Source organism: Halichoerus grypus, chromosome 10 (genome assembly GCF_964656455.1).
Source record: "Halichoerus grypus chromosome 10, mHalGry1.hap1.1, whole genome shotgun sequence".
NCBI classification, from domain to species: Eukaryota; Metazoa; Chordata; class Mammalia; order Carnivora; family Phocidae; genus Halichoerus; species Halichoerus grypus.
The window spans coordinates 87,609,377-87,627,269 of record NC_135721.1 but is presented as its reverse complement, the minus strand read 5'-3'; the positions used below and the strand labels follow the sequence as shown (position 1 = coordinate 87,627,269).

Below are 17,893 nucleotides of genomic sequence, written 5' to 3'. Positions count from 1 at the left end.
CATAACACTATTCTCACTGTTTCTGCTGTGGGCCTTCCAAAACCAAGACAGAAGACAGCTACTGTCATGGACTGAAGTGTGTCCTTCCCACAAACGCATCTGCCTAAGCTCAAACCCCCAATATGACCATATTTGGAGACAGGGCCTTGACGGAGTAATAAGGTTAAATGAGGTCATAAAGGTGGCGCCCGGATCTGAGAGGACTAGTGCCCTTTTAAGAAGAGGAAATGGGCGGCTGGGTGGCGCAGTTGGTTAGCATCTGACTCTTGGTTTCCTTGGTTTCGGCTCAGGTCATGGTCTCCCGGTGGTGAGATAGAGTGCCGAGTTGGGGTCTGTGCTCAGCGTGGAGTCTGCTTAGATTTTCTCTCTCCCTCTCCCTCTGCCCCTACCCCTGACACACTCTCTAAAAAATAAATTGAAGAAGAGGAGGAGGAGGAGAGGAGGAGGAGGAAGAAGAGGAGGAGGAGGAAGAAGAGGAAGAGGAAGAAGAAGAGGAGGAGGAAGAGACACCAGGAATGCTCCATGTGAGGACACAGGGAGAAGTAGGCCTTCTGCAAGACAAGGAGAGGGGCCTCAGGAGCAACCAACCTTGCCAGAAGCACCTGGACTGTGTACTTCCAGCCTCCAGAACAGTGAGCAAATAAATATTGGTTTAAGCCACCCAGTCTGTGGCAGCTCTAGAAGGCCAACAGAGCTGTTTAAAACCAAAATTTATAGGAACACTGTGGATTTTAACAGAAATCCAATTGGCAAAATTATACCTTGTTTTATTGAGGCAAAATAAGATTTCTACTGTTGCAGAATAAGACTTCTATTTCCTAAGAAAATCAAAGTTCAGAGGATCTTAAACATTACCCACAGAAGAAGTCAAATCAGATTTATAAATACCTATGCAAAACTAAAATACAGTCCTAGAAACCCCAATTAACCACAGAACCACCAACAGTGACGATTTCTAAATTACCAGCTCTAAGGCAGAACACGCAGAGGTGGCAGACCCAGGCTGTCTTCTGAATTCTTAGCATGTTCCCTGGCATTTTGTTAGATATGTCATACACTTGATATTGTCTATCTTAATAAAAATAGCACAAGGTAGGTGGTATTATTTTCTGGGTAAGAAAAAGGGCAGAGAAGAGCCAAGCTCAAGGGCCGTTCTCCTGGCTACTAAAGGCCTCGCTCTATCCTAACACATGGGGGAGATAGGAGCCTGGGGAGCAGGGCAGGCAGCTCCCAAGAGCTGAGTCACTTTTAAGCTCATGCACAGTATTTATTCGCCAAGGTTTCCCCCAGAGTTATTTTCAGGAAATAGAACAAGCATCTCATTGTCTATACCTACAGCTTCTGCACGAACAGAGCCATAAATAACTTGATCAAGGCTTCAGTTTTCAAAAGCAAGGTTTCTTTCTGCTTAATAATTATCCAACCAAATTAAGGGCCTTCCCCCAGCTACCTAAATCCTAATTTACAGTGAATGGACATTCCGTGTGTGTAGTTTGGATCTGTTTCCTTGAAACAGTACATTTCTCCTCCATCCAAACACTCCATGTCTACCATCAAATGCCTGGACTGAAAGCCATACAGACCACACAGGGGCTAATTAAAAGCAACACTGCCAAGGCAGTGTCATTTCTAAATTTCACACAACACTCATCCTAGACAGAGTAACTCAGAAGCAAAGAATTTGAGTAAAAATCACAAATGAGCAGGGAAGAGGGTTGAACCAAAGCCTTCCATTTTCAGAAACCACACGCTCTTCCTGTGGACACTCTAACGTCTGATCCGTGCCTAAAGCAGTATCTTCACAGGGACCTGTGAAAGCTCAGTATCAGTATCCCATCAGCACGACTGACCATATTTTTACCCATGGACCTCTCACTATATTGTTTAAGAAACGAAGTTTTAAACATTTTCCCATAATTTCCTTGACCTTTTCTGCCTTCAAATTAAAATACTGAGTCCCTAAAAGTGTTTGCAATAAATGAAAAACTCAACCTTCCTGACACTGAAAGTAAAATAGATTTTCAATTTATAATTAAAATAGTCATTAAAATGTCCTTGTATTAGTGCCATTAGAAACACTGCTCAGAATTAGAAACAAAGGTGTAGGAATATCTGACCGTTAACCAAAAGGAAAAAAAAAAAATCAATAGAAACAGAACCAGAAAGGACACAGATAAAATAATCAGCAGACAAGGACACAAAACAGGTATTATAAATATACTCCAAGTTCAAAAAGTAGAGGAAAGCATGAGGATGGTGAGAGACCAAATTAAAGATATAGAAAAAGATCCAAACCAAACTTTGAGGGATGGAGAAACAGTGTCTGAACTCAGAAATACACTGGATGGGATTAAAAGTAATTTACATATTGCAGGAAAAAAAAAAAGTAGGGAACTTGGACACAGTGATTAAAAACTAAAATGAAAAGCAGAAGAGGGGCACCTGGGTGGCTCAGTCAGTTAAGCAACTGTCTTCGGCTCAGGTCATGATCCTGGAGTGCTGGGATCGAGTCCCAGGATCGAGCCCCGCATCGGGCTCCCCGCTCAGCAGGGATTCTGCTTCTCCCGCTAACCCTCCCCCTTCTTGTGCTCTCTCTCTTTCATTCTCTCTCTCAAATAAATAAATAAAATCTTTTAAAAAAAATAAAAAATAAATAAAAAAAAGAAAAGCAGAAGAAAAAGGATTAACAACAAGAAAAATAACAGAACATCAGTGAGCTATGGAAGAACAGCAAGCAGCCTACTAATTGGAGTTCCAGGGGGAAAGCGGAGGGGTGGGGCAAGAAACAGAGAACGGAAAAAATATGTATATATTTGAAGAAATAGCTAATTTTTTTTCAAGTTTGATGAACACTATAAACACACAGATCCAAGAATCTCAACAAACTCCAAGCAGAAAAAGCATCAAGAAAATCACATAAATGCACATCTAATCAAACTGTTGAAAGCCGGTGATGAAGAAAAAAGACAATAATTATAGAGCAACAAAGAATGATAGATTTGTCAGAAACAATGCAAGCCAGAAGACACAGAAGAACAGCTTTAAAAGTATTAATAGAAAAAAGCTAATTTACAGGTAGTTGAAGAAAAGGAGTAAATTCCTGTATAACTTGGGAATAATAAAACCTTCCTAAGCATGCCTCAAAATCATAAAGTATAAAAGAAAGGCATTCTAAATCCCACTACATTAAAAAACCTTTGCAAGGTAAAACACACCAAAAGCAAAGCCACTAAAAGACATAACAAACTGGAAAAAGATTTTTTTAATTTCATTGCTCAAAGGACTAATATTCCTAATATTTAGACAATGTCTAAAAATTGAGAGGAAGAAAAGAACCACCCAAGAAAAAATGAAGCAAAGGGTTAAGAACAAGGAGTTTCTGAAAACAGCCCTTAAACACGAAAGACGCTCGACTTCCTCATAATACAAGGACCGCAAATGAGAACCATTGCAGAAACACCTATAAGGCTGGCGGAAATCCACAAGTTTGACAACAGATCTGATGACGAATCTGGGAAAACCGGTACTTTCATCCATTGCTGATGGCAATTTTTTCCAGTGGTACAAACCCAATGGAGGAAGGGACATTTAGTAATATCTAATAAAGCTTCATATTCATTTACTAGAGTTGGGATTTCAGGACTGAAAGGGTAATCTATCCCAATGATTCAGCAGTATAGGCACAAAATTATTTATTCACCAGGTTATTCACTGAGGCATGGCCAGGGATGAAAACACCACAAATGTCCACCAGTAGGGGCACCTGGGTGGCTCAAGTCGGTTAAGCGTCTGCCTTTGGCTCAGGTCTTGATCCCAGAGTCCTGGGATCGAGCCCCACATCGGGCTCTCTGCTCAGCGGGGAGCCTGCTTCTCCCTCTCCCTCTGCCTGCAGCTCTGCCTACCTGTGCTCTCTATCAAATAAATAAAATCTTTAAAAAAAAAAAAAAAGTCCATCAGTAGAGAACAGGTTGAATAAATTATGGTACTTCTACATAATGAAAGACAAAACAAAAGAGAATATAATATCAACTCTCTGATGTGGAATGATTTCCAGTATATGTCCCTAAGTGAACAAAGGCAAGGCATAGAACAGAATAAATGTGACCTTTGTAAAAGGAGGGTGCAAGAATGTAGAGTATATTTGTAAAACAAAACAGTAGAAAGCGAAGCTAGAAAAAGAGAGGTTTCCCTATGGCAGAGGGAAGGAGGCAAGGAGCGGATAGCAATGAAAGGCTTCTCTACACAGACCTTGTTTATAGATTTTATAGGTTTGATTAAAGAATTATAAAACAGTTTTCCTTTTTTAAAAATGTTAGATCAAGGGGTGCCTGGGCGGCTCAGTCATTAAGCGTCTGCCTTCGGCTCAGGTCATGATCCCGGGGGGTCCTGGGATCGAGTCCCGTGTCGGGCTCCCTGCTCAGCGGGGAGTCTGCTTCTCCCTCTGCCTACAGCTCCCCCTTGCTTCTCCTCTCTGTCTCTGACAAATAAATATATAAAATCTTTAAAACAAAAAAATAAATCAGTGGGTGAGGAGAAGGCACAGAGAGTAAGAGATAAAGCAAAGTAGGCAAAAACCATGATCCAAAGGCACCTGCTTCCTGATCCCAATGCACGGGCCTGGAAGATGCAATTACACTGTCCTCACTACTTTGGAGTAGGTCCGAAAATCTTCATAATGAAAAACACTTTAAAAGCCCTTGTTAGCTGCAAGGTTGGTTCAACATCCGCAAATCAATCAACGTGATACAATACATTAACAAAAGAAAGAACAAGAATCATATGATCCTCTCAATAGATGCAGAAAAAGCATTTGACAAAGTACAGCATCCTTTCTTGATCAAAACTCTTCAGAGTATAGGGATAGAGGGTACATACCTCAATATCATAAAAGCCATCTATGAAAAACCTACAGCGAATATCATTCTCAATGGGGAAAAACTGAGAGCTTTCCCCCTAAGGTCAGGAACGCGGCAGGGATGTCCACTATCACCACTGCTATTCAACATAGTATTGGAAGTCCTAGCCACAGCAATCAGACAACAAAAAGAAATAAAAGGCATCCAAATTGGCAAAGAAGAAGTCAAACTCTCACTCTTTGCAGATGATATGATACTTTATGTGGAAAATCCCAAAGACTCCACCCCAAAACTGCTGGAACTCATACAGGAATTCAGTCAAGTGGCAGGATATAAAATCAATGCACAGAAGTCAGTGGCATTCCTATACACCAACAACAAGTCAGAAGAAAGAGAAATTAAGGAGTCGATCCCATTTACAATTGCACCCAAAACCATAAGATACCTAGGAATAAATCTAACCAGAGAGGCAAAGGATCTGTACTCAGAAAACTATAAAATACTCATGAAAGAAATTGAGGAAGACACAAAGAAATGGAAAAACGTTCCATGCTCATGGATTGGAAGAACAAATATTGTGAAGATGTCAATCCTACCTAGAGCAATCTACACATTCAATGCAATCCCCATCAAAATACCATCCACTTTCTTCAAAGAAATGGAACAAATAATCCTAAAATTTGTATGGAACCAGAAAAGACCCCACATAGCCAGAGGAATGTTGAAAAAGAAAACCAAAGCTGGCGGCATCACAATTCCGGACTTCCAGCTCTACTACAAAGCTGTCATCATCAAGACAGTATGGTACTGGCACAAAAACAGACACATAGATCAATGGAACAGAATAGAGAACCCAGAAATGGACCCTCAACTCTATGGTCAACTAATCTTTGACAAAGCAGGAAAGAATGTCCAATGGAAACAAGACAGTCTCTTCAACAAATGGTGTTGGGAAAATTGGACAGCCACATGCAGAAGAATGAAACTGGACCATTTCCTTACACCACACACAAAAATAGACTCCAAATGGTTGAAAGACCTCAATGTGAGACAGGAGTCCATCAAAATCCTAAAGGAGAACACAGGCAGCAACCTCTTCGACCTCAGCCGCAGCAACTTCTTCCTAGAAACATCGCCAAAGGCAAGGGAAGCAAGGGCAAAAATGAACTATTGGGACTTCATCAAGATAAAAAGCTTTTGCAAAGCAAAGGAAACAGTCAACAAAACCAAAAGACAACTGACAGAATGGGAGAAGATATTTGCAAATGACATATCAGATAAAGGGCTAGTATCCAAAATCTATAAAGAACTCATCAAACTCAACACCAAAAGAACAAAGAATCCAATCAAGAAATGGGCAGAAGACATGAACAGACATTTTTCCAAAGAAGACATCCAAACGGCCAACAGACACATGAAAAAGTGTTCAATATCGCTCGGCATCAGGGAAATCCAAATCAAAACCTCAATGAGATACCACCTCATAGCAGTCAGAATGGCTAAAATTAACAAGTCAGGAAATGACAGATGTTGGCGGGGATGTGGAGAAAGGGGAACCGTCCTACACTGTTGGTGGGAATGCAAGCTGGTGCAGCCACTCTGGAAAACAGTATGGAGGTTCCTCAAAAAGTTGAAAATAGAGCTACCATATGATCCAGCAATTGCACTCCTGGGTATTTACCCCAAAGATACAAAAGTAGGGACCCGAAAGGGTACGTGCACCCCGATGTTTATAGCAGCAATGTCCACAATAGCCAAACTGTGGAAAGAGCCAAGATGTCCATCAACAGATGAATGGATAAAGAAGAGGTGGTATATATATACAATGGAATATTATGCAGCCATCAAAAGGAATGAGATCTTGCCATTTGCAACGACGTGGATGGAACTGGAGGGTATTATGCTGAGCGAAATAAGTCAAACAGAGAAAGACATGTATCATATGACCTCACTGATATGAGGAATTCTTAATCTCAGGAAACAAACTGAGGGTTGCTGGAGTGGGGGGTGGGGTGGGAGGAGGGGGTGACTGGGTGATGGACACTGGGGAGGGTATGTGCTCTGGTAAGTGCTGTGAATTGTGCAAGACTGTTGAATCACAGATCTGTACCTCTGAAACAAATAATGCAATATATGTTAAGAAAGAAAAAAAGAAGAAGAAGAATGTAGCAGGAGGGGAAGAATGAAGGGGGGGAAATCGGAGGGGGAGAAGAACCATGAGAGACGATGGACTCTGAAAAACAAACTGAGGGTTCTAGAGGGGAGGGGGGTGGGAGGATAGGTTAGCCTGGTGATGGGTATTGAGGAGGGCACGTTCTGCATGGAGCACTGGGTGTTATGCACAAACAATGAATCATGGAACACTATATCTAAAACTAATGATGTAATGTATGGGGATTAACATAGCAATAAAAAAAATTTAAAAAAATAAAAAAAATAAAAGCCCTTGTTAGCAAAAAAAAAGTCATCAACTTGGATAAACTGACCTCCACACCTAGGAGGAATACTTTGTAAAATACTTTGTAAAAACCTGTGAAAGCAGAGCAAGAGACGAGGATGAAGGATTTCACACTCCCTGCATCTCCTTATTAATTTTTCCATCAGGATCACTGCCAGCATCAGGTTCCAGGGAAGGTCCGAGGAGCCAGGGCAGGAGCCCACGATGAAGCGAGCCCCCTGTACCACAGACAGCTTCAGCAGCGAGAAAGCAGCGTGAGGGGAGTCGGACAACACACCCAGGGGCAAAGGCCTGGGGAGGGGGAGCGCTCCCAGCGCCACAGCGAGTCCGGAGCCTTCCACTCTGACACTCGGCCTTCGGTTTGATCATTAAGGAACCATCTAACAGAAAGTCATTCACCAAAGTCATCTTAGTTTGAAACCCATATGCCTCAGTCAGTCTCCCCGCACCTACTAAAACAGAAGGGGTGAAACCAGATGTCTGCCAGGATGCCCTCCAGCTGCTTTCTTCTTTGCAACAGGTCGTGCTCTGCGCGGATGTCAGGCCACACGGAGGAAGCCGGAGAAACGTCGGATTCCCAGCTTCACGCCTTTAGATTTTATACGGGACATATTTATTCCGAAGTATGTCAAATGACAAATCAGGATTTAAGTAAGGAGACACTTCAGGCAGAAGAACTGTCTCAAGAGGGAGAAAGGGGGCCTGTTGCAACAGAGGGCGGGGGCTGTGGCTACCTGGAGAACACAGACCATGGGGCATGCACGTATCTACCCGGGTTAAAAAGCGTTTTTCTGTGTTGTTTTTTTTTTTTAAGATTTTATTTATTTATTTGACAGAGAGAGACACAGCGAGAGAGGGAACAGAAGCAGGGGGAGTGGGAGAGGGAGAAGCAGGCTCTCTGCTGAGCAGGGAAGCCCGATGTGGGGCTCGATCCCAGGACCCTGGGATCATGACCTGAGCCGAAGGCAGACGCTTAACGACTGAGCCACCCAGGCGCCCCTAAAAAGCGTTTTTTAAATAGCACTTTTGACCTTCAAATTTACTATGTCTAAAAGTTACACGCAGGCATTGCCTGCTTTTTAAAATAATTATAAGCAACATCCCTAATGGACGAACATCTTTGGGGAATTTAATTATTCGAGCATAAGCAAAATTGTTTAAAACAGTAGGAGCCTGGTGACACGCCCTCCCCGACTGAAAAGAAGCATTAACCACGGCCCGGCTCAGCCATTTCCAAGTGTAAATCCCACATGGAAAATGCCAGCTAGTGTTGTTCAAGGAAATCCCAAGCAACCAAAGGCAAATGTGCCAACTCACATTGAGTGGCCTCAGAGTGTGCACCCAGAAACAAGTTCTAACTTTCCTCCTGCAGGGCTGCCTCCCAGATTTTCCTTGAAGTGCACAGTGAGTTCTGTTCTGGAAAAAAGATCTGGCCAGCACTTCCTTTGCTGGCCTGGCACAAAGTTCACCAAGACACTAATCTGATCCACCCTGGAACATTTCCTCCCATAATAAAATTCTCTCTCCAAAGACAAAGCAAACAGTGGTGTAGAATACGAGAAACTAAAATGCCAGCCGTGGTCAAGGGCAGAGATAAGAAAGAAATCAGAAAGAACACTGAGAATGTTCTAGAAGGACCTGTGCCTGAGCCACCAGTGAGGCACTCCTGACGCAAGATGTGGCCCTGGCAAGTTACAAAGCAACTTTCGCCTTGCTTCCTCTCTCTCCAAAGTCAGTAACCGTGCCTACCTGTATGTTGTTGAGGGGAACAAATGACGAAAGTCTGTGCAAAAGAAAAGTATTTTTTAAGCTGGAAAGCCTAACTCCTGTGATTCTCAATTTTTAAAAAACCTATGCCACACATTTTCGTTAGCGGAACTACTACGGCTTCCTTTAATGACCTTGGAAATTCCAAAGCCGTGTATTTTTTTCATTTTCCAAATTGAAAATATTAACGAATAAGCTTTTTATTCACACTACACATTTACCGCCTCCCGAGATACAGGTATGCCTCTGCCCATCCAGGTGGGTATCTCCCTCAGATCTGCTTGAAATTCTCTGCACTCTACTGGTATAAGGTGGGATCATGGCATCGTCATGCTCACCTACTTGCTTTCTCCCCGTTTTCCTGCTCTCCCTCATTTCACTCAAAACCACGGGACGAGACCTTGCTAAGAAGATTAAAACTTTGCACTTATCTTGTCACAGTCACAAAAGAACCTGGGCACTTTGGAGTCCAAATTCAGATCTGTGAAGACATGAGCATTATTTTTTTTTTATTTTTTATTTTTTTAAGATTTTATTTTATTTATCTGAGAGAGAGAATGGGAGACAGAGAGTATGAGAGGGGAAGGGTCAGAGGGAGAAGCAGACTCCCCACTGAGCAGGGAGCCCGATGTGGGACTCGATCCCGGGACTCCAGAATCATGACCTGAGCCGAAAGCAGTTGCTTAACCAACTGAGCCACCCAGGGGCCCCAGACATGAGCATTATTAAAAGATGGTCTGTACAGAGGTTTGACAAGTTCCTCGGAAAGTTCCTGCTATCTTGGCCATGGTCCACCCTGGCTGTCTCTAAGCAAGGCAATCAAGTCCTCTTTCAGTAACCAGAAAAGACAATCCGCCCCATAGCTCAATTAATCAATGTTAAAAGGAGTCCAATTCTTACATAATCAGTTTAACTCCTGGAACGACTGACGCAGATAATCCAGAGTCTCACCTGGGTTGCTTCTACTTCCCCAAAACAAGGCAGAGACAACAACTAACTCAGTGTTCAGCGGCGCAGTAAAGAATAACGTATGTGTCAATAACACAGCAACAGCACAGAGAGTCGCCTACCAACAGGAACATGAAACGACAGATAATAACTCACAGCCTGGGCTTTTCAACTGCGGAACAAAGCACAGGCTGAGACATCAGAAGAGAAACCCCAACAAAGTCTCCTTGCTCCTCCAGGGCCCCCAAGAGCCCTTCATGTTAGGTGTCAATGCAGTCAGAAGCCGACCCCCACCCCCACCCCCGCCCCAGGCTGGAGCCCTGGACGACTCCTCTCTTCCCTCCTTTCCTGGCCCAGACCAGGAATTGGCTCCTGGGATGTGACTCTCCATGTGATACCATGTCCTTGGTTTCTCCTCATGTGCTGATCATTATATCTGATTTCAAAGGGAAAGTAGATGTGCAATAGGTTACTCAGCCTTAAAAAGAATGAATTCTGACACTTGTTACAACACAGACGAACCCTGAGGACAGTACGCCGGCCACAAAAGGACAAATACTGTACGATTCCACTTCATTGACATTCCTAAAGTGAAATCCATAGAGACAGGAAGCAGAATGGTGGCTGCCAGGGGCCGTGGAAGAAGGAACAGGGACTTAGTGCATAGTGGGCACAGAATTCAGTTTGTGCAAGTGAAAAATCTCTGGAGCTGGATGTGGTGATGGTTGCACAGCAGAGTGAATGTACTTAATGCCACTGAACTACACACTTAAAATTGGTGAAGATGGCGAATTTTATGTTATACATATTTTACCACAATAAAAAATGGTTTGGGGGGTGGTTAAAGAAAGCAAGATCCCCATTTTGCAAGTTTTTCTACTGCTCAGTGGTCCCAGTTGTTCCTTACAGAGCTCCTGACCCAGGGCCTCACCCAGCCATGGAATATCCCTGCCCTGGCTTCTCAGAAAGGGCCAAGAGGTCTTATTTGCAATTCCATGACCCACCTTCCACTCCTTACAGACAGGAGACTTAAGTGCTGAGCCCATTACCTTCTTTGACCAACAGACTACCTACTCATACCTAAAGCAGGAGTCCATACTTGACCACTTTGGTTTATTTGCACGCCTACTATTTGCTAAACACCAGGCCCTATCCTGGATGCTGGAGGGTTAGCGGTGAGCAGGACCCTGAGAAAATTTTTATCTTCATTGGAGGGCAAACAAAAAGAAAAAGTGACAGCAGTGGTAAGTGCTGGAGGGGCTCCACCAGCAGAGTGGGGGAAGCAGTTGGAGGGGGGTGTGGGCAGGGGTGGGGTCTCTCAGAGGGGGCATCTGAGCACCAAACTGAAAGGCAGGGCACAGTGCTCCATACCCTTCTCCTACACAAGTCCTCACCACCTTCTCACCATGCGTCTTTTAACCACTGAGGCCAGTGAGGTTTATAAAGCTTTCAGATTCCCTGGTCCATGTAAGTCAAAAAATAATAGCAACTTATCACTTATCCCTTTCTAACTGCAATCATCCACAGATCCACTGCCAAATAATATTGTTCACCCAGGGAATTATCTACCTAGCTCTTGCACCTCTGCTTAAAAACAAACAGAAAAAGAAAATTCTTCTCAAAAGCTCTCCTATAGTCTCCCCGCACTGCTGTGCAAACAGCTAAAATCAAATGAAGATATAAATCGTTCTTGCAGGCCACTCTTCCTGTTCCTGCCCACGTCCTGGTGCCGCCCAGGCCCTTCCTACAGTTCTTGTTTGTGCTTTATCTGAGACTTAAAACCCTGGGCAGGGATCCTTTCTCAATGCTTAAGGCACAATAAAATATTAAATATGGTGAGTCAATATCACAGTGCAGGATGCCCAAGTAACTCCCAGGAGAGGTCTAAGTATCTCAATCAATACCACAAGCCCAAGACACAAATACCCTCCCTGTTCTCTCTTCCCTAACCCAAGAAAAGCAGCGCTGGAAAGAACCACTGCTTCCACAGGGGACCTTCTGTGGGCAATACAGCAGAAGAACGTGAAGCGTCCGTAGACCTGCCATGGGTCAGGTCCAAGGCAAATACTCAGCCAAGTGGAAATTAAGGAAGCAGATCCTGGCTCAAGAGAAAGAATATTCTAGGAATTCAACCTGCTCAGGACTACACTGCCAGGGTGGGGGGTGGGGGGGCCGGAAGAAGCAAATTTAAGCTGCCGCAACCTTTATGGCATGCAGTTTGGCAATATACGGACAGATGGCCTTAGGAAGTACATCCCCCTGCTGCAGAACTTCCTTACTGTGTGCTGGTCAAGGCTCTTGCCGCCTCTTACTTTCCTAATCCTCGTTCCAGCTCTACCTGCTACTTCTGGGTTGCTCTCTGGATTCCCCGGGGCCCTGTGAAGCCTGGTGGAGGCAGACTACCCCTCACACACTCACCCAGGAACCCCCGACACCAAGCACGTGTCTGGTACATGGCAGGCACCCAACATTTCACATGAATGGACTTTGGGGATTGAGAAGAATCCTGAAATATTTAAGTGTATGGATGTTCATTTAGGTTTTTAAAATACTGAAAAATCAGAACCAAGTAAGTATCTAATAAAGGACTGGATGAGTAAATTAGGCTACGGCCATAAGGTTGAGTGCTGCGCAGCCATAAACTCGCTGTGGTCTGAAAGTGCTCCAGGAGCCCCGAGCGGATACTGTAGACCTCCCCAGCCACACAGATTCAGGAACTGAGCAGGGTCCCCGCTCTGCAGACTCCCCAGAAACTAATCTAGTGAGGAGACAAAACTCCAGATGTTCCCATCAAAAGCCCCAAAGCCAGAGTAAGACCCACTGTTTGGCCTGGGGCAGAGTGACAGGAGAGAAACCAGAGAGAAACCGGAGAAAGGAACAGGGTCTTGCTGCCTCACACACCCCACATCCACCCAGCAGCACACCTGTCCTCTCCACTCTGTCCCCGAAATACTAGTCTGAAAGTCCTCCTACGCAAATGCCATAGGGTCAGTCTTAGAGGCCCATGTCCAAGCATGAGTGGGGTGCAGAGGAACAGCATAGCAACCAAGCCAACAGCTGGCAGCAAAAGAGGATAAACAGAGGAGCACAAGGTGTTCAAAAGACAGGGACTGTGTCCTAGAAGAAAAATGGAAGCCTTGAGGAGGAAAGGGAAATTCTCACAAATGCTTCATGCTCAAGACAGCAAGAACATGAACTCAGGAAAACAAGAGTGCAAAGATGAGAAGATGACACAACAGAGGAAAGGGAAAGGAGACACCCAAGATAATGATCAAAACACAGCCAAAGGAGAGGCGCCTGGGTGGCTCAGTCAGTTGAGCCTCCGATTTCTTGGTTTCAGCTCAGGTCATGATCTCAGGGTTGTGGGATCAAGCCCCACATCAGGCTCCGCGCTCAGCATGGAGTCTGCTTGAGATTCTCTCTCTCCGTCTGCCCCGCCCCGGCTCATGTGTCTCTCCCTCTCTAAATTAATTAATTAATTAAAATAGGGGCGCCTGGGTGGCTCAGTTGGTTAAGCGACTGCCTTCGACTCAGGTCATGATCCTGGAGTCCCAGGATCGAGTCCCACATCGGGCTCCCTGCTCAGCAGGGAGTCTGCTTCTCCCTCTGACCCTCCCCCGTCTCATGCTCTCTCTATCTCATTCTCTCTCTCAAATAAATAAATAAAAATAAAATAAAATAAAATAAAAACACAGCCAAATGAGTAAGTTAAAGCAACAAAGTGTGGGATACACGGCTGAAAATGGAATTCTTCACTCAGAGGAAAGGATTACGAACAGCATACAGGATGCTAGTTGAAGAGATAGATAAAAACAAGAATAAAAAGCAGACAACAGTTATCCAACAGAAAGAGTCTTGAGGCGGGGATTCCGATAAATGGAACACTAGATGCATTTTTAAAAATACACATAGAGAACAAGAAAATTTCCTGAAGTGGTTAAAGGAATCAATCTGCATACTGAAAGAACACATTGAATTCCAGAAAAATTTAACACAATGTGCTCAAGGCAGTAACAGATCACAACCAAGTTACTAAACTACTTAACCTCAAAGATACAGACAGTTATAGGCACAAAGAGCACATCACCCACCAGGAGGGAAAAAGGAGGGGAAAAAAAAGGCCACCCTGAGATTTCTCCCATTGCCTCGTTAAATACAGGAAGACCCTGAAGCAATGGCCACTATGCTCTGATGGCCAGAGACTATCATACCCAGCCAAGGTGTCACTCAAGTCCAAAAGCAAGTGACAGACAGCTGTAAATGTGAGACATTACTGGGAGAAGAAAACAGGAATCTAGGCAATTAAGAGATGAGCCAAAATTGGGGCACCTGGGTGGCTCAGTCGGCTGGGCATCCGACTCTTGATCTCAGCTCAGGTTTTGATCTCAGGATCATGAGTTCAAGCCCCATGTTGGGCTCCATGCTGGGCATGGAGTCTACTTAAAAAAAGAAAAAAAGAGAGAGAGAGAGATGAGCCAAAATTAAAGATTCTGTATTAGGAAAGCCATACCTGAGTAGAAGCATTATGTCAATTTAAATAGAGGACAGAACCAAAGAATGATGGACAGCATCGTGACGGACAGAATGAAAAGTACAACATGAAGTTAATAACAACACGTTTTTAAATGAGAAACTGGAGAGGAAGGGGGGAAGAATAAGAATGCTGGCATCCTTGTCGTCTAGGCTGGGGAGTGAACGCACATGGTCAGAATTGCAACACTGCTTTAAAAAGCCGCAATCCTAACCCTGTGATGCTTTCACAAATCTCTTCCCTTAACCTTCGATGAACCTTTTAGAAAATAAGCTCTCGTGTTAAGGAAACATTTATTTTTGAACTCTGCTTCTCATTACTTCAGCTTCTCATTTACTGAGATCAAGTAAAACTTAATACTTTTGTTACAAAATACCACTGTCAATTATTAGCATTGTAACTATCTTATTACAAAATAGCAGGGTTGCATTTTCACAAAGGTACTTCTGTCTACTATCATTGCCCCTGCCCTAATTGCAGTATAAAGTGGTCTTGATGAGGTGAAGCCAGGGTGACCAGAGGTTACTTTGGGTGGCTAGGATGTGGGGTGACAGACATTTTCTTCTTCGTACTTGTCAAGTGTTGATGGATTAGATTGAATGTGCATCATTTTTATGATTTTATACAAATACAGAAGGATTTGTCTTAACTAGTACAAAACACAACAGACTGGGGGGAAAAAAACGTATCGAGATGTTAGCAATGCTTAGAATATGATGGTGGATGTGGTAAAAATTTTCTTCTCTGTACTTTTCTATATTTTTCCAGGAAAAAAAAAATCCAGTATTAAAGAATGTGCGGTGATGTTGGAAATTTATGGTAGTGAGTGTTCAGAGAAAAAACAAAACTAGAAGCCTCTACGTGTATTAGCACATGTACACAAAAGAGTGATGAGCACTGAGAAGGGGGTACGGAAGATCTCCTTGTCCTTCTCACTTACCAACTTAACTTCTGGAAGGTGAACATTTATGACTTGTGTAGTTAAAAAGACACATCTTGTTCTTGTTTTTGAATAGAAGGGGCTCCTCAGATGTGACGATCCCTAGCCCCAGTGATGCTGGCAGGGCAGGGAGAGCATCACTGTAGGAGGACTGAAACCCCAGATGAAGAGGATGAGGGGATTTCCAAATTCCCGTGGGGCACAGCAGTCTAGTGATGCAGCATAAATGTGGGGCAAGGGGGTGAAGACTGCCCTGAGCCAGACAGAAGCCTCAAACTCTTCCCTGTACCATTACCGTAGGGGCACACACCCAAGAAGACACTCGTTAGGTCAGAAACAAAATTAAAGAGAAAAGGGCTCCATTCATACTCAATGAGAGAGCACCCTGGAATAACACACCACGCGAAAGCCTGGCATGCCCAAGCTTGTAGCCTTTATGTGCTTTCGATGGCTGAAAAACAAACAAACAAACAAAAAGAGCTCATAAAAGCAGATGAGTTTCTAAAAGGAGTTACCTTCAAGCTTCACCAACATGCAGATACTCAGCATGCTTAGACCTTAAGGTTTGGAATATTCCAACCGGAACAAAACTCACCAGTGGCTATGGCCCAGTAAACGTCTGATCCACTCAGTAACTCACCACATGCTATGGGAGAATAAACCTGGGACCCAGGCACTTGAAGCAGAATTCGAAATGGAGCGACCCGTGCATTGGAATCCAGCACTGCATCCAGAGCACCTACCAGGCGACCTTCAAAAGAAAAAAGAAAGCGCACCTCTGAGCACGGGGACTGACCAGCTGCCCACTCCCTGCGCACAGTTCAGCTGGTGTCTAAACTCGACACCAGAAGGCAGCAGGCTTGTGTCCAGGTCTTCAACTCACCTCTCAAGAGCCTGAGCTCCGTGAGCCCCAGGACTCTGGCTGCCTAGTACCAGTCATCCAACATCTGGAACAGGGCCTCACATTAACAGGCACTTAAGTACAGATTTGCAGAATCCAATGACCAAGTGAACAAGGGGCCCTGGACAAGTCACCTAACCTGTTTGCTTTCCTCGGTGTCTCCATTACAGAGGCAACAGGACTCCGTACGTAAGAGCTGGGGATCTGTAGTCGGAATGCCTGACTCAAGTCCCAGCTCCCCAGTTCTCAAGCTGTGTGACATCGGGCAAGTTACTTAACCTCTCCGTGCCTTGGTCTCATTTGTAAAATGGAATAATCACAGTATACCTACCTCATAGGGTAATTGTGAGAATTAACGTATGCAACATTCAAAAGGTCTTAGACTATTTATTGCCTGGGTGTAAGAAGTACCGTTATTATTATATCATCATCTCAAAGGCAGATGAATAATCCCTGCCTACTCCAGAAGGGGACTGTGAGAAGCAAATAATAAACTGAGTCCTTCACAGACCATAAAGCATACAAAGTAAAGGTTTATCATTCTGTTGTAATGAATATCATCATGAATCCACAGAAACACACGCCCCCACACGCCAGGTGGCAGACGATTTCAGATCGTCCCATTACTGGTAAGAGTGCCAAGCTTCTGCACTGTAAAGTTAACTCCTTTTTCCCTTTGTAATTAACAAGTATTCTGTGAAGTACTTTGAAACTACGTTCCTCATTAAATGTTCAACTCCTTTACTGCTATCAGTATGGTTTCGTGTTTTCCTACTTTATCCAATCTAGTATTACGATTATCTTGATGTTCACATGGTCTCTGACTTGGCCAGTGGGAGCCCCTTCAAGCTGGCTTCTGTGTCCTTTGGACATGTCCCCATTATTCCTTCTACTTTCTGGCATGATCAAATAATCCCAGTTCATCCTGCATTTTTCCTGCTCTAGCCCTGGAATCAGCCACTTCTCCAAGAAGCCCTGGTTCATTTAGTGAAGAATGGTATTTAAAAGCCAAGATCTGGGAGCCAGGCACATTTACTGCTCTGGGGGGTGCTTGCTCCCAGAGCCTTTCAGCGGACAGATATGTATGTATATGCATATATGTATGGGTATATATGTGTTTACATACGTATATACAAGTACACATTAACATTTTTATTTTTACACTGATTTTATACATAAAAACTGAGTTCACACCAGTACCTCCAATGGCGATCCCATACCATATTGTTCGTTCCAGTTTCTTTCCACATTTGCAACCCTCTTCTCCAACACCAAGGAACCTGGCTTCCATTATTCCTAATGTATTTACTTATCTGATCAATCCTCCTGTTGCTACCAAAGTCCCTTTTCTGACAGATGCCCTCTTCACCCTATTCGGGCTCCAACTGCCCATCCACCCCACCCATACAATCACCTTGATCTGTCCCACTTAATGGCTTGAGGGGAAGAAGGAAGGGTACATGAGTTTTTACAGCGATTGTTCCTTAAACTG

General features: G+C 43.9%; 1 protein-coding gene across 8 annotated transcripts in view; it reads right to left on the bottom strand.

The window, feature by feature from the left end:
* The window catches only part of TBC1D8 (TBC1 domain family member 8), a 103,673-nt gene that overhangs the window by 47,872 nt on the left and 37,908 nt on the right, over positions 1–17,893 (bottom strand). For 5 of the 8 annotated variants that reach the window (XM_078056787.1, XM_078056788.1, XM_036087938.2 and 2 more), the window contains exon 2: positions 16,096–16,251. The exons of 1 other annotated variant lie outside the window; for it this stretch is intronic. In XM_078056787.1, the coding sequence (XP_077912913.1) occupies positions 16,096–16,251 (156 nt within the window). The remainder of the gene's footprint in view (positions 1–16,095; positions 16,252–17,893) is intronic. 2 more of the 8 variants (XM_036087940.2, XM_036087941.2) reach the window with 1 other exon arrangement.